The 26,368-nt window shown below is 49.5% G+C and overlaps 1 protein-coding gene across 7 annotated transcripts in view; it reads left to right on the plus strand.

Moving 5' to 3' along the window:
* The window catches only part of TENM4 (teneurin transmembrane protein 4), a 695,703-nt gene that overhangs the window by 320,002 nt on the left and 349,333 nt on the right, over positions 1-26,368 (plus strand). For all 7 annotated transcript variants that reach the window (XM_084894429.1, XM_084894427.1, XM_084894432.1 and 4 more), the window contains 2 exons: positions 19,263-19,550; positions 22,743-23,012. In XM_084894429.1, coding sequence (XP_084750555.1) covers positions 19,328-19,550; positions 22,743-23,012 — 493 coding nt within the window. In that variant the 5' untranslated portion in view covers positions 19,263-19,327. The remainder of the gene's footprint in view (positions 1-19,262; positions 19,551-22,742; positions 23,013-26,368) is intronic.

The following is a 26,368-nucleotide window of genomic DNA, read 5'->3' on the forward strand; positions in this document are numbered from 1 at the left end:
TATAAAAGCCTAAGTGACCAAACGACCCATCAACCAGTTACTATAACACGCACTGACCACCTGGGAGCAGACGTTCAATGCAGGAGCTACCCACTGGTGGTCAGTGTGCTCCCACAGTGGGAGCACCACTCAGCTGACCAATGGGCACCAGACACAGGGCTCAGGGCTGGTGAGCGTCTCTGCGGCAGTGGGAGACTCTCCCGATCAGTACTGTCTGGGTGCGAGCCCTCCATAGGCTCAGTGGTTCTGGGATGAGTGGGAGCAGCAGGCAGGAGCAGCAGATGGTATTGGACAGCTGGTTTCAGCTTGATCCCTGCAGGCCATGTCGAGGGACCCCAACGATGCATGAATCTGGGAACCAGGCCTCTAGTATTACATAAAACACTCCTTCAGGCCAAGAAATTGAGACTATGTCTTAACACTGATTTCCTGACATGTTTTTGGCCTAGGATCTGATTCCTTAAATGAAATCTTGAATGGAGATCCAACTTGTGAATCAGATAAGGACAATTCCATGCCCGGGTGACCCAGGGGTTGGGTGCCTGTCACCTGATACTCTGCCCCTTTCCCTTCCCCCCCCCCCATGCCTGGCAGACCCCCACTGCCTCTCCCAGGCTTCCCCAAGAGAGCCCTGGGGAAGCCAGCCCAACTCCTCCCTGATGCTAGGCAGCCTGCAATTCCACAGGATCTTAGATGGGCATTATTTGTTTCTGGCTCAGTTTCCCCCATGAGACAGGGTGGTCCTTCAGGATAGGGTCATGAAACAAGACCATCTCGGAATCCTCACGCCCAGCCCAAGGCCCTGGTCAAATGAGGGGCTTGGGGAAGGATAGTGGGCAGAAGTGGGTGGGTGAGCCAGCAATTCCCAAGGGAAAGGCTTGAGTTCCCAGAACCCATGACACATGATCCTGACCCTCCCAAGCAACACAGGCAGGCAGGTGGGCAGCAGAGACATGCAGAGGATGGAGCTGAGACTGTGGAGTCAGGCAATCCTGGGTTCAGATCCCTACTCAGGCAATGATTGTCTGTGAAACTTAGGCAAGCCCTGAGCTTCTCTGGGCCATGGCTTCTCAGCAATAAACTAGGAATAATTACCAGTCCTCCCTGTGGAGGGATGCAATATAGAGCCCAGGTGTCACTGGATGCAAGCGTAGCTTTCTAACCTGCGCATCCGTCTTCAGTGCCGCCGTTGCCAGCTCACACCCGCCTTCCTTCTGCACCAGTGTCTGCACGCTGTATTTAAGCAGGAAGCATCAGTCACGCTGACAAATCTCCGTGGCCCTAGGCAGTGTTCCTAACCAGTTAGAGGTTTGGCATTTATTCTCAACTGCTTGTTGTTGTGTTTTTCAATATTTAAATATCATCAGCCTGAGTGCTCCTGCAGGTTGTAGCCCGAGTCCTGCACCAGCAGGTGTTCCAGGCGGCAGCTGGGGCCAACTGAAGGGATGTTAGGCATCTGAACATTGGGATCCAGTTCCAGCTCTGACCTTTGCCAGCTGGGTGACCTTGGACTCATCGCTTCACTTGTTGGAGCCTTCATGTCCTCCAATGAGAATAAGAAATATTTGCACAGTGCATCATGGTTTCAAAGCCACATCCACTTGCTTCTGTGGCAATCCAGTCTCTGAGTATAACTGACCTTCCTCACCTTTGTGATATCCTCGAGAAATCGAGACTCTCCGTGTATGGGCTCAGAGTCCCTGTGCCCTTAATAAGCTGTGTGACATAGGGCATATCCTTGCCCCTTCTGAGCCTCAGTTCATATAAAATGGCAACAATCTGGCCGACAAGTATCATCGGGCACATACCAGGTGCCTGGTGAAACAATAGCCGCCATTTGTATTCGTCATTTGTATATCATTGACGTTTGCCTGCGGGGGGGGGGGGGGGGGGGGGGGGCCGGGGTCCACAAAGCCAGATCTCAAAACCAGCTCTCCTGAGCTGGAACCCCGACTCCTGCCTGCCTGCTCACCTCCCTGGAGTAATGAGGCTCTAAGACCTACTTCTCAGGGCAGGTGAGGGGGAGCAGGGGCAGCTGGATTGGCAGTGCTGTGTACACTGTGATGCCAGGTCCAGGGAAGGCACTAGCATTATATTTTCTCAGTGCAGCCCCAGGCCTCTTCCCATAGGAAGGTAAATTCAATTGCTTGACTCAGACTGGGAATTTTAAGCCTGGACATTTTCTAGATGGTGCCACAAATTATTCTGCGGGCCCTTTCCATTTGCTTCTTAGCTGAAGGCTCAGATTTTAAAAACCCTTCTCTTTCACTCATGGGGTAGGAATGGAGGAAAAGGCAGCAGGCTCCTCCCCCCGACCCTCACCCTCATCGGGCTGAGGGGCACACATTCTGGAAGGTCAGGCAGATGTGGGGGCTCCAGCCTTCTGGCCGATCTGTGGGGCCCAGCCCTCCTGGGGCTAATCCCTGCTTTGTGATGCTCCCTTGGAGCAGGCACAGAGCCCAAGTTAATTAAAACCCGCTCTTTGAAGAGGGTTTAGGTTTCCCAGAAGGCAGGGGCCTGCACAGTGACTGGCCATTGCATAGGTCATCCCTCCCCCATTCCGAGGACTGCTCGCCTCTCCTGCCCCACTGGCCAGGACGCTGGTCTGGGCAGTCTCAGTCAGAGGTTCCCCCTCAAGGCCCCCAGCCCACCACGTGGGTCCTCGGAGAGGCAGAATGGCAGGGACACAAATAACACCCCATCTTACAGCCGAGGAAAGTGAGGCCCGGAATGCCTTGCCCATGGCTCACACATAGTAAATGCAGGGCTGAGAGTCAAAGTGGAACAAACCTGTTCAGAGCTAGTGTCTTTTCTGTTTTTCTGGGACAAGAACCAAATTCTTACTTTGCATCCCAGCCCAGATCTGGGCATATAGTAGGCTCCTAGTAAATATTCACTCAGTGGCTAAGTAAATTAATAAATAATGCTAAGCAGGGACATTCAAGTCTTAATGCAATGGTCTGAGTGAGGTGTGGAAACCCAGAATTGTATCTGGGCCAGAATAAAATATCTATAATAACAAAAGCATAATATGCTAATTAGACTGGACACCCAAATGACCTTCTGGATGTCATTCTGGACGAAGCTGTGGGGGCTGAGGCAGAGACAGTTAGGGGCTATCAGGTAGGCAGGCGAGCAGTTAGGGATGATCAGGCACATAGGCAGGGTGGTTAGGGGTAATTAGGCAGGTAGGTGAGCAGTTAGGGGCGATTGGACAGGCAGGTAAGTGGTTAGGAGCACTCAGGCAGGCAGTTGAGTGTTTAAGGGTGATCAGGCAGGCAGGACACACATCTGGAAGTGACAGAGCTGGGATTGGAACCCTAGCTACCCAGCTGCAGAGGTGACAATCTTGGCTGCTGTGCACTGCTTTCTCCCCACCAGGATGTCCTCACCTGTCAGCTAGAGGTGCGATGACCTGCCATCTGCCTGCCTCACAGCATCACTGTGTCTCGGTGACTTTGGAAATGTGACATTAGAGTCGTTGCACCTGACAAATCTGGGTTGTGTTGTTGCTGGCTAGCAGAGGCAGGTGGGTCCTGCATACCGTAACCCTCAGGGTCCAGGCCTGAAGAGGAGCAGGCAGCCCCACTCCGTTTCCTCTCCTGGCTGGAGTAGCTTCAAAGACCGGTACAGTTAACAACCCAAAAAGGCAGGATTAATGGAGTGACAGGCAGAGTTTTTAATGAAAACATATTGGAGACTACAATGAAGAGAACAAAGTGATGTCTGGCTGGGAAGTCAGACCGCGGTGACCCAGGTGTAACATTAGCCAGCAGAGGGCCAAGGGCCAGGGCTTCCCCACCGAGAAGACAGGCTCAGGGCCTCTCTAAATATGAGAGGCAGCTGCGGCCGCCAAGCCCCCCATGAGCCCAGCCGGGCGCTTCGGCAGCTTGGGGGAGCATGACGTCTGTCCTCTACTGGTGGCTGCTGGGAAGGCAAAGCCAGAGTCTGGAGTTCTAGGGGCATTCTGAGAATGTCACCCCTGTGTAGTGAGCAGCGGGGAAAGACCGGGTGCATGGAAGGGGCATGCGCTGAGGAACCTGAGACCTGGCCCTGGGCCTAGGGCAGGGCTGTTCACTGGTCCTGTGTTTGCTTGGTGGTTTTGTGCTAGATGAGGGGTGTTCCCAGGGGGATGTGGAGCTGGGTGGTACACATCCTCGTGCAGTTTGCAGTAACAGGCACCTCTCATCCAGGCACCGAGGCTCCCATGCAGCCCATTTCTGCTCCAGTGGGGAGCTTGGTTTGATTGGAGTCCTCTGAGCATGAGGATTGGCATTCCTTACACACGTGGAATTCATCCAGCAACAGTCCCTTCTGAGGGGTAGTTACTCATTTCCTCATCTGTCTCCCCTCGGGATGCACAGAGAATTTAAGGCAGATCTTTGCACTTAGAGTCCAAAGACCTGGACTGCATCTACGCCCGGCCTCTTGCTAGCTGTGTGGCTTTGAAATGTGGCACTCTCCCTCTCTGGACATCAGTCTCTATCTAATATAGGATCACGACACAGCTCCTCAGAGATATTAGGTCATTTATTCAGTCTGTTGGTCATTATTCATTAACTGCCTACTATTTGCAAGGCTGGAAGTTTGAGACTTGATGCTGAAACAAGATAAATATGACCCACGTCTTCCAGGGCTTAGAGCATAAAAGTGAGCAACTACTTAAACATAAATATGACATGAACATGATGTTGATAAGTTCTCCAAAAGAGAGGCACAAGTTGGTGGATTAAATTGCACAATAATATGGGAGAAATGTATAAACTCTGAGGCACTACCCTTATTGTCCTCATAACATTCCCTCTTATTTTTTAAGGTGCTATCATGATCTGAGCCTCAGTTTCCTCATCTATGACATAGAAATTATAATAATACCTGTATCAGTTAGCCTTTCTCTGTAGAACATAATGGCTTAAAACTGCCACTTATTGGCTTTTACAGTGTCCACTGGACTCATATAGCAACACTCTATGAGGGCCTGGTTGGCTCAGCCCTGTGCCTGCAGCAACAAGCTGGCCACCCTGGTTCTCTATATATGATGGGTATTTTCCAAAAATAGCAAGAGCAGGCAAGCCCAAATATCCCAGAGTTGTTCATGTCTCTGATTCGTGTTTGCTGACGTTCCCTTTGCCCCTTGGCCAATGCAGGGCACGTGGCCAACCCTGGAGTCAGTGTGGGAGACTGCACAACAGTGTGGGTACAGGAAGGTGATATTGCTGCAGCAACCCACCACCATCCCTAACTTCCAGGGTTGTCCTGAGGATTCTGTAAAAGAAACAGGATGTTCCCCTGGTGATGTGTCTCACTATTAGCGCCTGACGTAGCTTAAGAATTGGTAGGTGAATGTAAATCTCAGCAGCTTGCTACCTTAATGTCTTTATTTCATCTGATATGCTCAGTGGTTGAGCATTGACCTGTGCACCTGGAGGTGGCTAGTTTGTTTCCTGGTTCGGGCACATGCCTGGGTTTTGGGCTTGATCCCTAGCAGGAGACATTCAGGAGGCAGTCTCTCTCTTTCTCTCTCTCTCTCTCTCTCTCTCTCTCTCTCTCTCTCTCTCTCTCTCCCTCCCTCTCTCCCTACCCCCCCTCCCTCCCCTTTCCTCCCTCCTTCCCTCCCTCTCCCCCCCAATTCTTTCTCTAAAATAAATAAAAACATTTTTTATTCTTTTTTTAAAAAAAGACATTGCATAGGAAATAGTGACAAGCAATTGTCCAAAAACAGCATGGTATGGCATCATAGCTAGAAATTATAAGCTGCCACAGCGGTATCTGATTATGAGACTGTTATCAAACTCCAGTTTCCAACCTTGGTGTTTTAAAGAGTGACCTTGACCAAAGGAAACTTTTTCAGAGAATGAGGACTGGGTGGAAGCTAAGCATGTAGGGATGGAATCAGGGGAAGACACTGAAATTATTCAGTGTCTTCAGGATAAATATATCCTGAATAATAATATAACATTTGCCTCTGTTGTATATTAAGTTTTTATTTATGTGTCAAGCATAGAGTTAAACATTTCCATTGACTGCCTCATTTAAACCTTAAGACAGTGCTGAAAAATTGGGTAGTTATGACCCCCATTTTAAAAATGAGGAATCTGACTTTCAAAGAGTTCATTTGTTCAAGGTTGCACTGGAAGTCATAATATGTTCAAGATTCAAACCAAAATATGCCAGACTCCAAAAAACTATTTTTTTTATTGAAACTTTTATTGAGATCATTGTAGTTCACAAGCAGTTGTAAAAAAAAAATATCACAGAGATATCCTGGTATGTTATCCACTTTTCCCATTACTGACACTTTGAAAAATTATAGTAAAAGAGCAGATTACAACCAGAATATGAACATTGATAAACACCAATCATCTTATTCTGATTTCCCTTTTTTACTTGTACCTATGTGTGTGTTTACTTTTATAGTATTTTATTGCCTGTAGCTTAATGTATCCAGTCAAGATAGTAACCATTTTCCTCACAAGTACCCCTCATACTGTCCTTGTATTGTTACCCCACCACCTTCCCACCTGGGCCCCATTAGCAATGACTAGTCTGTTCTCCATTTCTAAAACCTTGTCATTTTGAAAATGTTCTGTGGAATCATATAGTCTGTAACCTTTTGCAATTGGCTTTTTTTCCCACTCCGTGCAGTTCCCCAGAGATTCATTTGTATTGTTAATTCATTTCTTTTTATCACTGAGTAGTATTCCATGGTATTCCACCATTTATTCAACCATTCACCTGTTGAAGGACATCTGGACGGATTCCAGTTTTTAGCTATTACAAGTAAGACTTGCTATGAACATTGTTCAGGTTTTTGTATGAACATAAATTTTCATTTCTGAGGGATAAATGCCAGGAGTGCAATGGCTGGGTTGCACAGTAATTGCATGTTTAAATTTATAGGAAACTGCCAAACTGTTTTCCAGTGAGGCCAAACTATTTTATATTCCCACCAGAAGTGCATGGGTGATCCGGTTTCCCTGGTCCTTGCAAGCATTTCGAGCCACCCCTGTTCTTTATTTCAGCTTTTGTGGTGGGTGTGTGGTGATATTGTGGCTTTCAGCTTCATTTCCCTGATGATCTGTGATGCGTTTCACGTGCTTATTTGCCATCTGTACATCCCCAGCGGTGAAATACCCATTTATATCTTTTGGCCATTTTCTAATTGGATTGTTTGGGCTTCTTTACTGTTGAGTTTTGAGAGCTCTTTATATAGTCTAGAAGATGCTAGACCTTGGTTGTCTATAGCAGTGGTCTGCAAACTCATTAGTCACCAGAGCCAAATATCAACAGTACAATGATTGAAATTTCTTTTGAGAGCCAAGTTTTTTAAACTTAAACTTCTTCTAATGCCATTTCTTCAAAATAGATTCACCCAGGCTGTGGTATTTTGTGGAAGAGCCACACTCAAGGGGCCAAAGAGCTGCATGTGGCACGAGAGCTGCAGTTTGCCGACCATGGGTCTATGGGTTTGCAAATATTTCCTCCCACTCTATAGCTTGTCTTTTCATCTTCTCCACCGACTCTTTCACAGAGCACACGTTTGAATTCGGGTGAGGTCCAGCTTATTGATTTCTCCGTTTGGGGTTATGTCTTTGATGTGAAGCTTGTTTTTTGTTTATTTGTTCACCACTGTGCTTCACTATTTTGCAGAGTCAGGGAAGGAAATATTTTGTCCTGGGGAGGAGGAGTTAGGTGGTCTAAGGCCAAGCTTAGAGGACAAAATGTGTTAGGAGTAAGCTCATTGCCAATGGAGGCAAAGCAGAGGCTGGCTGGTGTCTGTGCAGACTCATAAAGGGAGCCCAATTGTCTGATGGGGCTTGCACAACTGTGTCCTTTACGTTCCCGTCTAACTCTAAGAATCTAGACAGTGGTATTTGAATAGCCCAAGAGAATTGGCATGTCTAACATACAGATCCCTCTGAAATGTTTTGGTGAGAAATGTAGACAGTCTTTGAGTAGCTATCAAACTGCTTCCAGTATGGGGCAGGTTGAACTAGACTCCACAGGAGGTGGCCAGCAGAGCCCCAGGTCTGTGGTTGTCCTAGAGATACAAAGCGCAGAGGCAAAAGGCTTGAGAAGGCCCAGTCTCAGGGGCTGGGCCAGCTCTTCGCTCCCTCTCCCCATCTCGGGGGCCAGCCACATGGCTGCCTGTCCCACCTCCACCCCAGCAGCCTCTTCTTTTCTCAGATAGCCAAGGAGAAGCACTTCCTTTACAGCACTTAGGAGACTTAATTACTGATGGCAAAGTCCTTTGAGGCCTCGGATGAAAGAGATGGGAGCAGTGCAGGGCTTGATTAGGCATGTAGAACCCTGGGCACAATTAGCTCTGTGAGAGGCTGGCCCTGCCTTTATCTGTCTCCAGTTCTGCGTGACTTGCAGCAGCTAATTATTGAAATAAAAATCGCCTGACCACCCAACTGCTGGAAGGAGGACCCTAATATCTATTAAGTCTGCCTTTAATTATTGGAAATGGCGGTAGTTTCAGGCAATTAGGGTTTTCCCATCATTATGAGCCTTTTCTCGACTTCTTTGAGGCTGGAGTACACAGAGGTGGAAATGAGAGTTTGCCAGTGCCCTCCCTGGCTCTCTCCCTGGACTTCCCTTTCTGGGACACCTTGGCTAACAGGCTCTGACTGCTACCAGGACCCCTCTTGGCACCTCCCCAAGATGCCTGTAATCATTGCACCTCTCAGAACTCCTGGTTCTTGACAGAGTACTTGTGGGTGTGTGTGGGTGTGTGTATACATGTGTGCATGTGTACGTGTGTGTATGTATGTTTGAGGATATAAAGGCATGGGTTACATATGAGCCCCGCCCTCATGTTACCCCATGTTGCAGGAGAGAAAACTGAGTTTGTGAATGGAAACAGCAAGAAAATGGTGATCTTGATCTGCACTTGCTGAATGTGGTTGTCAGCAAGTCATAACCTCCAAGCCTCTCCTCTCTACAAACACAGAACCCTGAGCCATTCTGCAAGAGCACAAGCAGTTGCTACCTTCACAAATCTGGGCGGCGGCTTGAATGAATTGAGGGAGTTAGTGTTACACAACTAAGACTCACCATTCACAGAAGGCTTAAAGGAATGTCTGCTTCCTGTGGTGCCGGGGGTCCCCTCTGGCTCTTCCTCATCACCCTTCACCCTTCACCCCTCATAGAGTGGACATGTAATGCGGGAGCCCCTGGTAATGGCAGATTAAGCCCTGGCCATAGTAGGAGATATGCAATTAAACAGCTCAACTATCTTGTCCCTCCTTCTGATGATCTCATAACATGATCCCAGAATAAGCCCATAGAAAATTGTAAGTTGAGCGGGGCCCATGTAGAATTGGTGCTCTAATAGCCCGGGCTTCAGGCTTGACCCTGAAATGGGTTTTCTAGGGAGAAGGAAAGGGAACCCTGTCGGTGGGGGCTGAACTGAGGAAGACCATGGCTCAAGGTGCAGTTCATGAAGACACTCAGTTCCAGCAGACAGCCTGTTCAGCCGGAGGCCCCCCGTGTGTTGGGTGCAGAGAGGAGAGGTGCATGGAGGATGTTTCTTAATGCACCCAGAGGTTCCCAGTGATTCTAGTTAACCTTCCCTTCCCTGTAGCCTGGCTAACTCCTGCCCAGCCTCAGCTCAGCTGTCACCTCCTTCAGGTGGCCTTTGCTGATGCTCCCTCTCTACACCTAGACCAGTGGTCAGCAAACTCATTAGTCACCAGAGCCAAATATCAACAAGACAATGATTGAAATTTCTTTTGAGAGCCAAATTTTTTAAACTTAAACTTCTTCTAATGCCACTTCTTCAAAATAGACTTGCCCAGGCCGTGGTATTTTGTGGAAGAGCCACACTCAAGGGGCCAAAGAGCCTCATGTGGCTCGTGAGCCACAGTTCACCAACCATTGGCCTAGACCAGTGTTTCCCAAACTTCTCTCATAATGAGAATCACCTGGTCGAGTTGTTAAAATACAGATTCCTGAATCCCAACTAAGAAGTGCTAAACTAGAATTTTTGGGAACATATAGGTAAAGAGCACTGAGTTAAGTATACAATTTTACCTATATGTTCCCAAAAATTCTAGTTTAGCACTAGACCATCTGTATCAGTTGCCCATTTGTGTTCCCTGTGCTGGAACCACCTGTAGATGTGTCTGTCTCTCTGACTGCTGTTGGCCCAACTTCTTGTCCTCAGATCTCGCACTGGCTCTTTCAAAGCCTTCTTAGATGGGAAGGAGGGAGCAAGGGTGGGCGAATTCATGGAAAGGCCACTTGAAAATTATAGGAGTGAGGTTCAGTCTGACAAGAAGACTGAAGGACACATAGACTGGTCTGCCATTAGTCTTGAAGGGCCATTGGCAGGGACCAGGCATTGGACTGAGAGCCCCTGGAGCAGAGCTGCAGCCTGCAGAAGGAAACAAAAGAGAGGCTGCTTCCCACGTCAGGAAGCATAGTCAGAACTGTCCCTGGTAGGGAAGTCCCCAGCTTTAGATATGGTTGACGAGTTGGTAAGGATGGGACCAAGGGGGTTCAAACATCGATGGTGCATGAACCAGCTGGCCTTTGGTGGTGCTTTCAGTCACACAGTAAATAGCACATTTCCCCGCACCAAGATGCCACCATTGGTAAAGGGGGTCATTGGCTGGTACATGGCTTTGGAAGGGGAAGAATGGAGATAGATGGGAGAATCTGGAAAACATAGCCCTTGTATACTGCTTCCTGTTGGCTGAGGGCCGGTTGTCCCCAGTCCTGTGTGTGCTCTGCCCTTTGAGGAGCCAGGGCAGCTCCGGGGAGCGCTCTCCCAGCTCAGGATCAGTGGGCAGCACCCGTACAGCAACCGCCTGCCCTTCCAAGCCTGGCCTGTGCCAAGTCCTCCACAGAAGGGCGTGATGGCTCCTGTAGGCACCATCTGTCACCTGTCTGCCAGCCGCTGGTGAAGGAAGTCCCAAAGCCCGGCTGGGCACAAGGCCACACTCCACCACGAGCCCAAGAAGGCCTTTCCCTGTCTTGCAGTGCCTCTTCCTGTGCAGGGAACACTCTGAGAAGCCATTGTAAAGCATTCCTCCCTAAGCTGGGTCTGACTCGGTGCACCAGAGGAGTTAATACTGATGAGGAGTGAAAGGAAAGGACACATAGAACATTGAAGCAAATCAGAATAAGGGATAACCTGGGTCTGGTTAACAGCTTGAGCCTTGGGTCATATGGACCAGGCTCTGCACTTCCTTGCTACAGTCTTCTGGACAAGGTATTAGCCTCGCTAAATCCTGGGCTTTTTCATCTAGAAAACGAGGATAGTTTAAGGGTGTGGTGAGGATTAAATGAGGTAATGCATGTAAAGACCTTGCCGTTATCCACCATTACTATAACTACTGTCTCACTGTTTAAAAAGGCGAGGGTTTCCCTAATGTAACAGGGCCACAAAAATGTACAGCATGGAGTACAGTCTTGACATATTTTGCGAACTTGAGCATCACTTAGTGGTATGCTAAACCTCAGGTTCCAAGTCTGTAAAGTGGGATAACAACACCTACATCTCTGGTTTGTACACAGCCCAACACAGTACCTGGGACAGAACAGGTGCTCCTGCCACCCCTGGCATTCACCTTCATATCGCAGTGGAATTTAAAACAAAGGATTTGCAAGCTCAAACTTTGAGGGACTAAGACAACAAAAATGTATAATGATTTGGGGGGCGGGGGGGGGGGGAAGAGAGAGAGAAAAGAGAAAGATACTTATATTTTACAGAACACATTTTTATCTCTGAAATATTTATGGGCCCTTTTTGACACACAAAGAACTAAAAATATCACCGTGTGCTTATGCTAAGGAAAACTTACAAACCTTAGTGCAATAGAAATTCAGTTCATTTCCTGGTTCGTCCCCAGCCGTTTCTGAGATTTCCAGGAAACCCCATGGTGGTAACAGCCTCCATTTCCCCCAGGGGCTTTGGCAGGGGCAGGGGTGCCTCAGCAGTGCTGTACATCTGATGAAGTCTCCCCAAGCAAGTCCCAGGCCTTGGCTTCTCATAAATATTGCTGGAGCCCAAGGAAGGGCCCAAATGTGCTTCTTGAGTTTCTCCCCGCACACCACAGGCTTTGGTCCCCATCTGCCCTCCTCTCCTCAGCCCCACACATTCTTCCAGGCTAGATCCTGCCGCCCCCATCACAGCCCTGAGCAACGGCTGGACCACAGGCTCCCCAGGAGCCTCAAGATCAAGGCTGTCTGCCACGTGCGCATCTGCATGTTATTGTCCACTCAGGTTCTAATCCTTCTTGGAGAGTCCTCTTCTTTCTCCCGGGCGGCTCACTCCTCACCTCTCAGGCTCTGTCTTGAACCTCTCCCCTCCCTGGAGCCTGGGCTTGAGAAATAGCAGGGCCCGTCTGTCCCCACATTCTCTCACACCTCGGCTTCCCTCCATGCCGTTACCTGGAGAAGTGTTCTCACAGGATAGGTTGGCAACCCATCCATCATTCTGTTTTAGTAGAATAGAATCCAGTAGAAAATCTCGGATTTCACTCTTGAGGAAAAGTTAGCTCGTTTCTGAAATGTTTGTTTTAGTTGGAAATGTGTAGACATACTGGATTGTGAAAGCAATGTCTTCTCGCTGTAGGTCAGAGAAATCGGAAGGCCACCGGTCTTGGTTTCTTTTCCCTCCTTCCCCAGAACTGCCTGCCTGGCCCTCTGTTACCTGGCATCCTCCGGTCATGGTGTGGGTGTCACTTTCTCTGGGCAGTGAACCCTGTTTGGCCCCTGGCCTCTGGCCCACCCACCGGGCCTGGCTTAGGGCCTGTGGGACCTTCTCCTGCTTCTCTCCCTTGTGGGACTTGCCCACTGTCTTTCTGAAGCTCCAAGGAGTAGCCAGCTATTGGTCTCACCCACAGAGGCCTCACACAAGACCTGGAACAGCAGGGCAGGCTGAGGTGTGTTGGGGAGAGCGGGCAGGGAGGGGAGGGCGAGGGGGCCTCAGTGTGTTACCTCTGCACACCTTCCGCAGCACTTAGGACAGAACAGGCCCTTGGCCATTATTTACCCAATGAGTTAAGCCACTGGTGGGCAAACTCATTAGTCAACAGAGCCAAGTATCAACAGTACAACAATTAAAATTTCTTTTGAGAGCCAAATTTTCTAAACTTAAACTTCTTCTAATGCCACTTCTTCAAAATAGACTTCCCAGTCCGTGGTATTTTGTAGAAGAGCCACACTCAAGGGGCCAAAGAGCTGCATGTGGCTCGCAAGCCGCTGTTTGCCAACCACGGAGTTAAGCTAAGGTACTAGGTGGGGAATGCCTTTCTCTAGGTTTAAATATTTAAATGTTTTCTTCTGGTTCAGATCCAGAACCTGTCATGTGATCTAGAGCAAGTCCCCATTTCTTTGAACTCGTTATCTATCTTATTTGTAAAGTAAAATATAAAATAAGAGGGTGATATCTGACTGCCTAGTTGTGATAGGGATTAGAAGTAATCTGTACAGAGTTCCCGGCACATGAGTAGGCATTCCATTAGCAGTAATTGTTTTATTGTTATTGCCTCTTTCCCCATCGGAAATGACACCTTGACCACCATCAGCCCTCATCTCCCAGGCCTCCCCACATTCACACTCCTATTCAACCCTTCCAGAGCCACTGGAGTCCAGCTCCATGTAAAGAAAGAAAGAAGAAAAAGAAGAAGAAGAAGAAAAACAAATACCACCCGAGAATATTTTTCCCATTGATTTTTAGAGAGAATGGAAGGGAGGGGGAGAGACAGAGTGAAACATCAATATGAGAGAGACACATCAATTTGTTGCCTCCCTTATGCCTACAACTGAGGTACAGAATTGAACCGGGGACCCTTCAGTCCGCAGACCAATGTTCTATCCACTGAGCCAAACCAGCTAGGGCCAAAATGTGGATTTTAGAATGACGGGGTCAGGTCCCAGTGCTGTCACTCACTGGCTGTGTGATCTTGGTCAGTCAGCTGGGTCATTCAGCCTGCGCTCTAAATCGAGAAGTGCCAGTAACCAGTAAGTGTTCTCGCGGGGCTGTGTGAAAGCACAGGGCACAGTGCTCAGTGCACACCTTTCTTCCCTTCTCTTATCCCAGGTCCTCTCCCCATAGACAGACCAAGCATGACCCCGTGTCAGCAGGTGGAGAAACCTGTGACACTGCAGTTCATGCTTTATCAAACTCCCAGCCTTGTTCCATGTGGCTGACACCTGAACATACAGTGAGCTGCTCCTATAGCACTGTGTCTGCTCATCTCTGGGCCCAGTGCCCAGGGCCCAGCACAAACTGGACTGTAACAGATGTTGGAAATGAACTCCTCTCTGAAGCCACCCCTTGAGAGCAGGCCAGAGTCTTACCCATCTCACATGAGTGGTCTGTGCCATCATCCCCCCCTCCACCCCCCTGTCCCCCATCCCTTGTGGAGGCCACATGCCCTTTGTCTTGGTTGTCAACCTCAGCGGGAGCTGCAGTCGGACCCTCCTGCTTAGCCCAAGGCCTGCAGTGACTGAGCTGCTAGGCATGTCCTTCAAGGGTGTGTTGGCAACTTAGCTTCCCAGAACATACTCAGCTGCTTGATTTACTCTATGATTAAAGCAGTTATAAAATTTGATGGTTAGAAATAACAAAGCAATAAAGATGATGATGGTGGCATTGGTAGTAATAATTCTCCAATCCCGTGTGCCTAGAGGTAGAGTGTATGTTATAGTTTACAAAGCATCTGACGAACCCAGCATCCTGGGGTGAGGGGCTGGCCCAGGGCCACGTAGCTAGGACGTGGCTGGGGCAGACCAGCTCCTCATCTGGGATGCATTGTGCATGGCAGAAGGTTGTGGGAGGGGAGATTTGGCGATGGGTGGATCCAGCTCTTGATTTAGTTCTGCCTGCATGGTTTTAAACCAGTTATTTAACTTCTCTAAGCTTCAGGTTCTTCATCATTAAAATGGGACCAATACACAGACTAGGAGTGGTGACAGCTAAATGAGATCATCTACCCAGAACACTGTGCCCAGGGCCTAGCCTGTGGTAAACTCTGAGTAAGTGACCGCTGTTGGTGTCATTAGTTTGAGGACAGTGATGAAGGTGATGATAATCATAATTACTGACTGAAGCAGAGAGTAAGAGGTGAAGCTGCATCACAGGTCAGGATCCCCCCAGGAAACAGAATTCATCCCAGATGGTTTAAATCAGTGTTTCCCAAACTTCTCTCATGATGAGAATCACCTGGTGGAGTTGTTAAAACACAGATTCCTGAATCCCAACTAAGAAGTGCTAAACTAGAATTTTTGAGAACATATAGGTAAAATTGCATACCTAACTTAGTGCTCTGTATATAAAATCTGTCTTAGAGCACTAGTTAAGTATACAATTTTACCTATATGTTCCCAAAAATCCTAGTTTAGCACTTCTTAGTTGGGATTCAGGAATCTGTGTTTTAACAACTCCACCAGGTGATTCTCATCATGAGAGAAGTTTGGGAAACACTGGTTTAAATGAACAGACGTTCACAAAGAGACACAGGTGGGTCAGGTGAAGACAGCCAACCAGGTTGCTGAGACACCCAGGGTCTCTGTGCAGCAGGAAACTGGGGCACCCCTGGGCCCAGACAGGTGAGGGCAGGGAAGGATGTTTGCAGAGCCAGGGAGAGCTGAAGGCCTGGAAGAGGGGCCCGGCTGGTGGGAGAGGGAGTGGACAAAGGTGTGCTTTCTCCTCCCCGCGGCTTCACACCCCCTCCACCCCCACCGCTACTGCCCCACCACCTTCAGGAGCCTCCCTTGGGTGAACCCAGTGCACAGCACGGGCGGGGCTCAGATTGAGGATGTCTGAGACATGGCAGGCAGCTCGTGGGACAGAAATGGAGAGTGCATTTGGGAGAGAGGTCAGTTGGGGTGGCAGGTTGTTCTGTGGGCTGTGAGAGGAAACAGAGGGAGAGTTAGGAAGGGTTAGGTAATGGGTTTAGGCACAGTGGGAACCACTTGGTCAGCAGGTAAGGAGTGTCTAACAAGTTTAAACACATGTGCTGGTGCTTCTGCCCCCAGCCCATGTATGGGGTTCCAGGGTCTGTGCTGGGCACCCTTTCCAGTCCCCCCACCCCACCCCACTCCTCCTGCCAGGGTCTCAGCATCACTGCACTGCAGGCCCTTGCTCCAGGAGCTCTTCTCTAGTCATGTCTTACATCTGGACCCATTCCCTTCTTTTATTTCTAATCCTCACCTAAGGTTTTTTCCATTGATTTTTAGAGAGAGTGGAAGGGAGGGGGAGGAACAGAAAGAAAGAAACACCCATGTGAGAGAGACACATCAATTGGTTGCCTCCCGAACAAACCCCGGCTAGGGCCAGAGATCAAGCCTGCAACTGAGATTCCTGCCCTTGACCAGAATTGACCCCAACATCCTTCAGTCCAAGGACAATAACTCTAACCACTGAGCCAAACCAGCCAAGGCATGGCCCCTTCCTTCTCTCACTAATAAAGGCCAAGCTGAGTATGGACCATGACCAACCTCCCACCTGTTCAAAACATAAATATTTACTGAATTACTATATTAAGGCTAAAATGGTGTTGGGGAAGGGTTTCAAAGGAAACATGAGCAAGGCAATTGGCCTCCATGCCTCTGCTTTGCAGCAGGGAAGCCATGAGTTTTGGGGCTTAGTTCTCCATTGTTTGTAGTTACTGAGTCTTTGCCTTGAAGCCGGTGTCTTCGGTCAACAGGCACCCACCAATTTAACAGCCAGAATGTGTCTCAGCCTACACATTTCGGGGGGGGAGGGAGGGGGGAGAAGGGGGTTCTAATCCTGTTATAACTGACACGGAGCTGGATACTTCTAAAGTGTGCCTTTTAAAAATAAAATGTGGAGTTTTCCTGATGATAATTCGGCTAACATCTATTCAGCACCCATTATGTATCAGGGGCCATATGTTGCAGGGACGTGTATTAATTCATTTAACCCTCAGAACAACCCCAGGAGGTTGGTGCTATTTTACAAATGAGGGATCTGAAGCACAGAGTGGTTCAATAACTTGCCCTACATCACACAGCTGCTGGGTGGGGGGCATAAACTTCAAACCCAGGCTTCCTTTAAAAAGAATGCATCTGAGCAATGCATTTAAATTCCATCTTAGATGTATCTAATATATATTTACCTAAGTTGAATTACCCATATTTTATATTAAGATGGGTAAGAAAAAATGACGTTTATTCATTTATTTACTCAGCTGGCATTTCATGAACTCTGTGGAGGCCAGGCCTGCCCTCCAGGAACTGCTGTCTGGGGGAGAGGCAGGCATCTAGTTAGGTGGATAGTCTATGATGGAACCACATGTACAGAGGTGCAGAGATCACAGAATTCATATCCAGAAAGCGGCTCAGTGAGTGGAAGTGAGACGGGCCAGACACAACAGCATTTGGACTGAGAACTGGCATTCACCCTGAAGGCTCTGCAGGGCTGATGGAGGGGCATAAGAAGGGCTCTGGCATGATCTGGGGCTTAGAAAATGCATCAGGCACAGCGTGTAAAGGCCATGCTTTCTAGCTGTTAGGTGGCAAATTCAACCACCTCGGTCAGAACTGTGGCTCCACCACTCAGGAGCTGTGCAACCGAGGGCAAGTCCTTCACCTCACAGCCTCTCATCTCAAAATTGCAGACAATCATAGTGCCTGTGTCACAGGATTGAGGTGAGGATTCAGATGTTGCCACATTAAGGAGCAGGCCTTTGGCGTCCTAGGGGGAAGAGAGCATCTTCAGGCCAAATGGAAGTCTCAGGTGTCCATGATTAAAGGCAGAACTTGGAAATCACTAGTTCCCTGACCAAAATTACCTGTCCTTGTGTTTTTTTGGCCTGTATTTTGAAATTAAATAATAATAGTAAGTTCAATTTTCCAACTTGTCTTAAAAATTCACATGACACCCTGCATGTGAAGCATTGGCAGCATTGGCAGGCACTGGGTGGCACTGTCCTCATGGGCAGGCCCCCTTCCTGTCTGTCAGGGGTCTAGGCCCCACACGGAGACTGCAGGTGGCCCCCTATACCACACTCTCACTCTGTGGCTCCTCCATATGACAGCTACCCAGCAGGATGTCTGTGCACCCATGTTTCTCTTGATAGCGGAACAATGAATGAAAGAACTGAGAGGCTGTGTGTCAAGAACAGAGGAGCTCTCATCACACTTTATGCAGGACCTTCTGCTTTCCTTCTGTGCTGGTCCCTGGCTCTTGTAGGGGCTATGTTTGCCGCCCCCAGGCCAAAGGAACACGTTTGGAAAAAGAAAGGGGTGTTATGACAGCTTTAAAAAAATCCTGGGGTGTCTGTGTAGGGTAAAAAGGTCAAGATGGGGTAAAGAGGAAAAAGGCAGAGGACAAAGCAGCACCTCTCCTCTCTCCCTCCCTCCCCCCCTCCCCATCAGACACCCTGGCAACACCCAGATGTATGGGGCAGGCACCGTAGCTCCCGAGGTGCGGATCGTGCCACTTATGAGATGGCAAGTCTGCAAGTGACGGAGTCCTCTGCGTGGCCGTCAGAGCTAGCCCCGCTGGAAGGACACTTCTGTGTAGCGAGAGTGGAAGGAAGGAAGGAATAGGAGAAAGAAGCTCAGGTTTTAGAGCCGAGCAGACCCTGGTTCAGGTTCTGCCTTTGTTACCACCTCGTGACCTTGAAGGAGGTTCTGCACCTCCGTGTTCTCAGCTGTCAGATGGGGATTGGTTGGCTAGTTAGTGAAACCAATGTGTATCAGGTGTGCCAGCATTTGCTGGAGGTGCTAGAGCTCAGGAGTGAGCAAAACAGGTAAAGCCTAGGCTTGCACGGAGCTTGCGTATTAGTGGAAGAAAACAAACCATAAGCAAGTAATTAGTTATTTGGTGGTGACAGTGTGGATTGGTTGTTGATACCTTGGCTCATTAGGTTAAATGTGATCATCTGTGCAAAATGCTTACTGCAGTGTCTGAGTACAGTCATTCATTCTACAGATTCTTCTTCTGTGTCAGACCCTGTGGCAGCTGGGCCCGTGATGGGAACAAGCCCTTGTTCTTGTCCCGGGGGATTAGAAAAACCAGAACCCTCTGGCCTTCCTTAGCTTTCCTGGCAGGGATCACTGGAGGGGCAGACTGAGGCATCTTCAAAGCGGCAAGGTGGAGGAGCAGAGACAGGATTCATCCTTAGAGGCTCTGGGTGCAAGGCCCCCTCTGGCCAGCGGCCAGTCCCGGCAGCACTGCAGGATGAATCAAGGTCCGAGGTCCAGATGGAGCTGGCTGTTGTCTTTGCCTCCTGGGGCCCAAGCTCACGCCCTTTTCTTTGCTTTCTTGGCTCCAGACCGCTCAGCCCTGAGTGAGGCCAGGACCCTGTTCGTGGATGTGGAGGAGTCCGGGCCAGAGGTCATGGACGTGAAGGAGAGGAAGCCATACCGCTCGCTGACCCGGCGCCGGGACACTGAGCGCCGCTACACCAGCTCGTCTGCGGACAGCGAGGAAGGCAAGGCCCCACAGAAGTCCTACAGCTCCAGCGAGACCCTGAAGGCCTATGACCAGGATGCCCGCCTCGCTTATGGCAGCCGCATCAAGGACATGGTGCCGCAGGAGGCCGAGGAGTTCTGCCGCACAGGTGAGGGCAGCCTAGGGCAGAGCCTGGGGCAAGCCTGGGGCAGGTGTGCTCACAGGTGTGGCTCCGGGCATGGGTGCAGTAGATCAGCAGGGCAAGCAAGCACAATGTGTCAACACCAAATCTGCTATTTTGGCATGGTATCTTGTCAAAGCCTGCTCTGCCATTCATTCTTAGTTCATTGATTCTCATGCTCACCACTTCCTGACATAAAGAGGTGGTTATGAGTCAGGGTCCCTTCTTGGGGCTGAGTTCAGAGCTACAGGCTCTCCTCCAAGCCTCACTGCTCACCTGTTAGATGGGTAGGAGTGGCCTCTCTACTGGGCCGAATTGCTATGAGGACCATTGAGATGACGTGTTTAAATGGTAAGTGTGATAACACCATGGAAATGCTGAGTAAGTCTTGGCTATTAGCTTTGTTATTTGTTCATATATTTCAATAAATATAGCTTAGCACCTTTTGGTGTCAAGTACTGCCCTCTCCTTGAGAGAAAGCTGTTTCTGATATGGACCTAAAAACTTCCTAATTTAGGGACTATCCTGGCACCTGATTATGACTCTTTCATCTTCTACACACAGTGGTCACTAAAGCCTGTCCATCCTGCTCCAGAGTACTTTCTAATCCCTTGCTCTTCTCCATCCCCTCCTTCACTGTCCAGTTCAGGCCACTGTCTTCTCTGTGAGAGGATCAGCCACAGCCCCCTTCGCCCAGCCAGTGCTGCCCCCCGTGGACTATTCTCTGCACTATAGCTGAGGTGACCTTGGAAATGACTCCCTGTTGCCCTTAGCCTGAGCTCCTTAAGCTGGCTTAGTAGGGCTTTCCCCACATTCATTTGTCTTTTGGACTATTTTATCCCCTGCCTCTCCAACTCACCACCCATGCTCCAGACCCACTGGTCTGCTCACTGCTTCCAGAGCTGCCATGATATGTGCTCGCCAGCCTGGAGCCTCTGTGAGTCCTGCTTTTCTTCCTACAGAGCCTTTAGCCTGCTTTGATGACTCGTGGGCCCTATCAATCCCTGAATGTTGCTGCAGCCCTCCCTGGTTCTACCCTGCTCATGCACCTTCTACAGCCAGGGTTAGCCAGGCACGGTGCTGTGTAACTTATATACATTTTGCCTTTGTTATTTAATCCTTACAACAATACCAAGTTGGCTCATTTGCCCAAGATCACAGAGGTAAGAAGAGCTGGACATGGGTGCACGCACACGTGAGCACGCGCGTGCGCGCGCGCGCACGCACACACACACACACACACACACACACACAAACACGTATACACACAGCATGACAGCTATAGTGGCCTCCTCCGCAGGGCTGGATCCACACTAAGGCTGAGTTGTTGGAAAAACTGCCTCTCAGCTTTGAAAGATGAGGGGTCTGCTCTCTCTCCCATCTTGTGGTCAAGAGCTCAAACTCAAGCATCAGAAAACCTGCATTTGAATTCTGGCTCTGCTGCTCTTACTACCCTCAACTCCTTCCCCTGAACAGTGGGTTAACTGTAACCCTTCCTAATAGGAGGCTGCTCAGGATTTACAAGGACTGGAAATAAAGCCCTTGACACAGTACCTGGCACGGAGTAGCTGCTTCCTAAATGCTGCCTACTTCTAGTTGTCATTGCTGAGTCTCAGTGAGAGGCAGAGACAAGGTGATACCCAAGCTCCTCTCCAGCTCTGCCCTACCCCTGGTTGATAGAGCTCAGGGAGCCCTGCCAGTCCAGCGTGGCCTGGATGCCACCCTGGGTGCACGAGGCTGCAGAAGGTGCCTTTGTAAATAACAAACAAGAAGCATTCTCATCTCAAAGGCAGTTGTGAGCACAGCAGTTTATGAAGTACTCTTTCTCCCCTTACCTCTCTGGATCCTTAAAAATCCTAAGGGTAGCAGGTCATAGGTTATCACCCCATTTTACAAACAAAAACATAGGCCCAGGTAATGTCACCAGCCTGAGCTTGCACAGCTAGATGTTGAGCAAGGTGGGATGGGTTCCTTGGGAAAGAGGCCAAAGACACTTAAAGCGAATAGAAGCACATCTCGTGTTTGGTGAAATAAGTCATCTAAGCTCACACATCAAAGGGGCCAGGCTGGCTCAATGGGATGGCCGACCCCTTAGAGGCAGCCCTCTCCTTGCGTTTCTCCAGCCCTGGGATGTCTCAGCTCACTCATATTGACACTGAGTCTTGCTGCTTAAAAGGGTATGCAGGACAAGCCATATGGAAATCAATGCATCCAGGGCTGTTTACTGCAAATAAATTTGATATTTCACTTAATGTAGCAGTCATTCTTCATAATGTGTGACTGGTGTCCCTTGGGAGAGCTGGCCTAGCAGAGCAGGAATATTGGAGGTGGGGGAGGAGGGGATTGTGAAGCTGGGAGATGCATAGGCAGGGGTGTAGACAGATCAGAGGGAGCAATCCAGGCACACAGGAAGTGTGGCGTGCAGTGGAGGTGGGAGGCAGACTGGCCTATGGTATATTCAAAACATTTAACATCTGGTCTGGCCCAGATTCTGGCCACTAAGAATGTCTTACTGGCACTGAACAGCCCAAGCCCCTGCTGTGCCAAGCCCACTGACATTAACCTTTCAGCAGCTGCATCATGGAGAGAATGGGAGATGATCTCCTCGGGGGTGGGGGCCGTGTAGGGAAGGGACTGGAGTGGGCAGAGCAGAAGTTGGGCCACTGGGTATGAGGAGGCTTGGGCATCAGCTATTTACCAGGCAGTATGGGACTGTTTCATGACTTTAACCTCCTTGCTGACAAGCACTACACCCCCACCCTGACTGGAAGAGGAGACCCAAGGCCCCCCATTCAGTGTGGCAGACCTTCATTGGCCCCTCTAAGCACCAGATTTTGTTCTAGACACAGGGTTTTAGGAATGAGCAAGGCATGGCCCTGTGCCATAAGGTCATCATCGGTGGAGGGGTCAAACCCTTATCTCTGTGACCAAGGACACGGACTCTGAGGAGCTCAGAGGAAGTGCAGAAGTCACGGGATGTAGGGTTAAGGGAGGAGGTATCATCTGAGTAGGCCCTTCCTTAAAGGGTGTAGAAGGTTGGGGCAGATGGGAAAGGGGCAGAAGGAGCCATTCAGTCAGAGAAAAGGCACAGCGAGCTGAAAGGACAGAGGGAGTCCTGGGTTAGGGGCCAGGCTCCTAAGGGAAGATCCCTCCTAACCAAGCTCACCTGTTTCCTCCCAGGAGCCAACTTCTCCCTTCGTGAACTGGGTCTGGGCGAAGTGACACCGCCTCATGGGACCCTGTACCGCACAGACATCGGCCTCCCCCACTGCGGCTACTCCATGGGCGCCAGCTCTGATGCCGACATGGAGGCCGACACTGTGCTGTCCCCCGAGCACCCCGTGCGACTGTGGGGCCGGAGCACACGGTCGGGCCGCAGCTCCTGCCTGTCCAGCCGGGCCAACTCCAACCTCACGCTCACCGACACGGAGCACGAGAACACCGAGACCGGTGAGTGGCCGCCTGGCCTGAGCCAAGTACCTGGGCTGCAGGACCAAGGTTTGAATTACACCATTGCTTAAGGCTCTAGTGATGTTGGTGACAATTGCTTTGCACTTAGTGGTCAAAAGTCAAAGCCTCCTGCACAGACACGTGACATACCCACCAAGTGGTGCCATGACAGGGAGTGGATCTCCACTCTTTCTTTCCTGAATGGCCAGGTGCCTCAGAGATGGGGAATCAGAGAGGTCAGGGACGTGGCTAACCCATCCACCACAGGTTGTCTGCTATGGCCTGGTTGCAGGATCCTGCCTGAGCCCTGCCCCTGCAGACTCCAGCCTCCAGGTTCTCAGCAGTCCTGGGCCATCGCCATGGGTGCTGCCCCACCCCGGCATTTTGTGTTGATCAGAGATGGCTTCCAAACAAAAATTCTCACATTGGGGTAACTCAAAACTTGAGGTTTTGCTCTAGCTTTCCCATACCTGCAAGATTGGGGAAGTGTGACTCGGCGTGACTCCGTAATCTACTCTCATTTCTTCAGCCCTTTCTTCCAAGGCCTCCTTCCTCTGGTGCAGGAAAGGGAGTCTGGGTTCAAAATGCTCCTCCTTACCATCAGACCTGAGGGGGCTTGAATTTGGCCTGCCCTGCCATTTGTGGGGAGCGGGAGCAGGGGCCTCCTTTCTCTGGTGCTTTGGGACCCACCAGTTTCTGGGAAGCAAGATACTTGGGTTGTTGGTTGTTTTTGAAGGCTTCTTGCCATGGTGACAAATGATCCCTTTTCCGTAAAGTCATGACAGAGTGAGGTGCACACCACCCACACTATTGTACATTCCCTGAGAGCTGAATTACTGCTGAATTAAGCCTCTGTTGGGTGATAATAACATAGTCAATGAGCCTGAAGAGCCCGGGCCTTTGATAATGGGGTCAGGGAAATGGCTGCCTGCTTCGCCTGGCCTGCACCCTCTCCTGATTATCCATTTCTGCCCTGGCCCCACGCTCCAAGCTCCACTGTACTCAGGGAGGATGGACAGGCAAAGGGGGTGGGCATGAGACTCTAATAGAGAGCCCTGGCCTCTGCATCCCTTCCACACCTGGACTCCCCAAACCCAGACACCCCACAGATACCCATGTGCTTGTCCACTTTCTCCCAGTTGGGAAGATAGATTATCAGCTTTGTTATACTCGGGTATAAGAGTTGACAGTGACTCATACTTACAGTAAATGAGCCATGGGAATGGCTCTTTTTTATCCACTGATGAGGTTGACAGTAGTTGTGCTCACACGGGTGTCTCCTCAATTGACAGCTAAAGATGGGCTCAGAGAGGTGAAGGGTTTATAAGCTATTACCAGGCTCTCCTCCTGTTCTGGTTCTTTCTCTTCCTCTTTTCTCTCTATCCCCCCACCTTCAGACTTCCTCCCCTTCCTCCTCCTCTCGTTCTCTTATATTCTTCCGACTGGCTGCAGTTCCCCTTTCCCATGATGAAAACTCAGATCTTACGATCAAACAGGACTCAATGCCATCGGACATGTAAAGCAACACATCACAGTGTGGCCACTTTTCAGGAGTGGAGGGAAGTCATATCAAGGGCCTACTGTGTGTCAAACTGCTGCACATGTGTGACTGATTGCCTCAAATCCTCATGACAACACTATGGTATTTCCATCTCCCAGATGGGAGAACCCAGGCTCCAAAAAAGTCATTCTGACCCGCCTGAGATTGCATAGCCAGTGAATCATCAAGTTGGCAAAGCTCGAACTCAGATTTCTCTGATCCTGTAGTCTGAGCCCTCTGCCCAGCTCCATTGGAATCAGGGAGAGGGTGGGACTCTCAACTGAGGTCATCAAACATGTGTGACCAAGTTCTCTGAGCTCCTTACCAGATGCAAATGCAAAGCATCCACATCCCCAGCAACTTCCAGCCACAGGAACCCGCCTCCGCCTCCACCCGCTACAGCCTTGCATTAGTCAATAGTAATTGTCAACAGTATTGATAGCGGTGGAGGCTTTTGCTGAGGTCACAGTGATGCTGCGTGCAGCTGCCATCAATAATAACTTTTTATGGGGTCCATTAAAGCCAATTTCTGCCCTTGAAGGTTAATGTCAGCAGCTTTTATGTCACTGCTTAATATCCAAAATAAATACAGAATTGACTGGGTAATGTAAACACAAATCTTCCTCTTCAGGGCCACCACGCAGAGCCGCCCCCCGCCCCCTCACCCGGCTTCTCCGGCTGATTGGAGCCAGCAGGCTGGGGGGCAATGAGGAGGAGCTGGCACCAGGCCAGGCACACAGTTGGCATTCAGTAAATGTTTCTAGAAAGCAAAGGTTGCAATGTGAGCTCTATTTCCACCCACAGGGTCAGGTAGACACAGTGTCTCTGTTGTAGAGTCATTCCGTAATTTTGTCTATATACCAAGCTTCTTGAGTGAGCCAGATATTGTTCTAGAATACAGCACCTAGATGAATATCGGGGGAGGTGGTGATATGACAGCCATTTGTCCCAGTCTATAAGAGAGGGGTAGCAGGCAGTATCACAGGGTGGACAGAACAGTGATACCAGAATTAGTGAGGACACCTGGCCTTAAATCCTGGCCATTCCGTGTCCCAGCTCTGAAACCTCCCTGAGTCACAGTTTCCTAAAACAACATGCCAGAGGTTCCAAGGGCCGGGAGAGGGAGGAATGGGAGTGTTCAATGGGTGCAGAGTTTCTGTTTGGGATAATGAAAACGTTCTGGAGATGAGCTAGTGGTGATGGTTACACAACATGTGAATGTGCTTAATGCCACTGAATTGTTCACTTAAAAATGGTTAAAAGGCCCTGGCAGGTGTACTCAGTGGTTAGTGTTGGCCCTGTGCACCTAAGGGTCATATGTTTGATTCCCAGTCAAGGGCATGTATCTGAGTTACAGGTTTGATCCCCAGTCCTGTTGGGGCACATGCGGCAGGCAACCAATTGATAACTCTCATTCTCTCATTCTCTCTCTCTCTCTCTCTCTCTCTCTCTCTCTCTCTCTCCCCCCCCCCCTTTTTAAAAATCAATGGGAAAAAGATCCTCGAGTGAGGATTAATAACAACAACAACAAAAATGGTTAAAAATTTATGTATGTTTTACCACCAATAACAACAACAAATAGATCAGCATGTCATCTTTCTTACTTGAAGTGTTACCATGAGCTTGTACTCCATTTGTGAGATGTCTGGTCTGGTTCTTAATTCATGCTAGCTATTAATATTAATTTTAATTTTGCCCTGAGGGTGCATAGGCTCATTCCTTCATGGTTGGTATGCACCTGGGCTCGAAGGCAAAGTAGGACTTCCCTGAGCATAAGAGAGGCATTCCCAGAAGAGGAGATTGCACAAGCCAACGC

This window comes from Pipistrellus hanaki, assembly GCF_964339955.1.
Source record: "Pipistrellus hanaki genome assembly, chromosome: 9".
NCBI classification, from domain to species: Eukaryota; Metazoa; Chordata; class Mammalia; order Chiroptera; family Vespertilionidae; genus Pipistrellus; species Pipistrellus hanaki.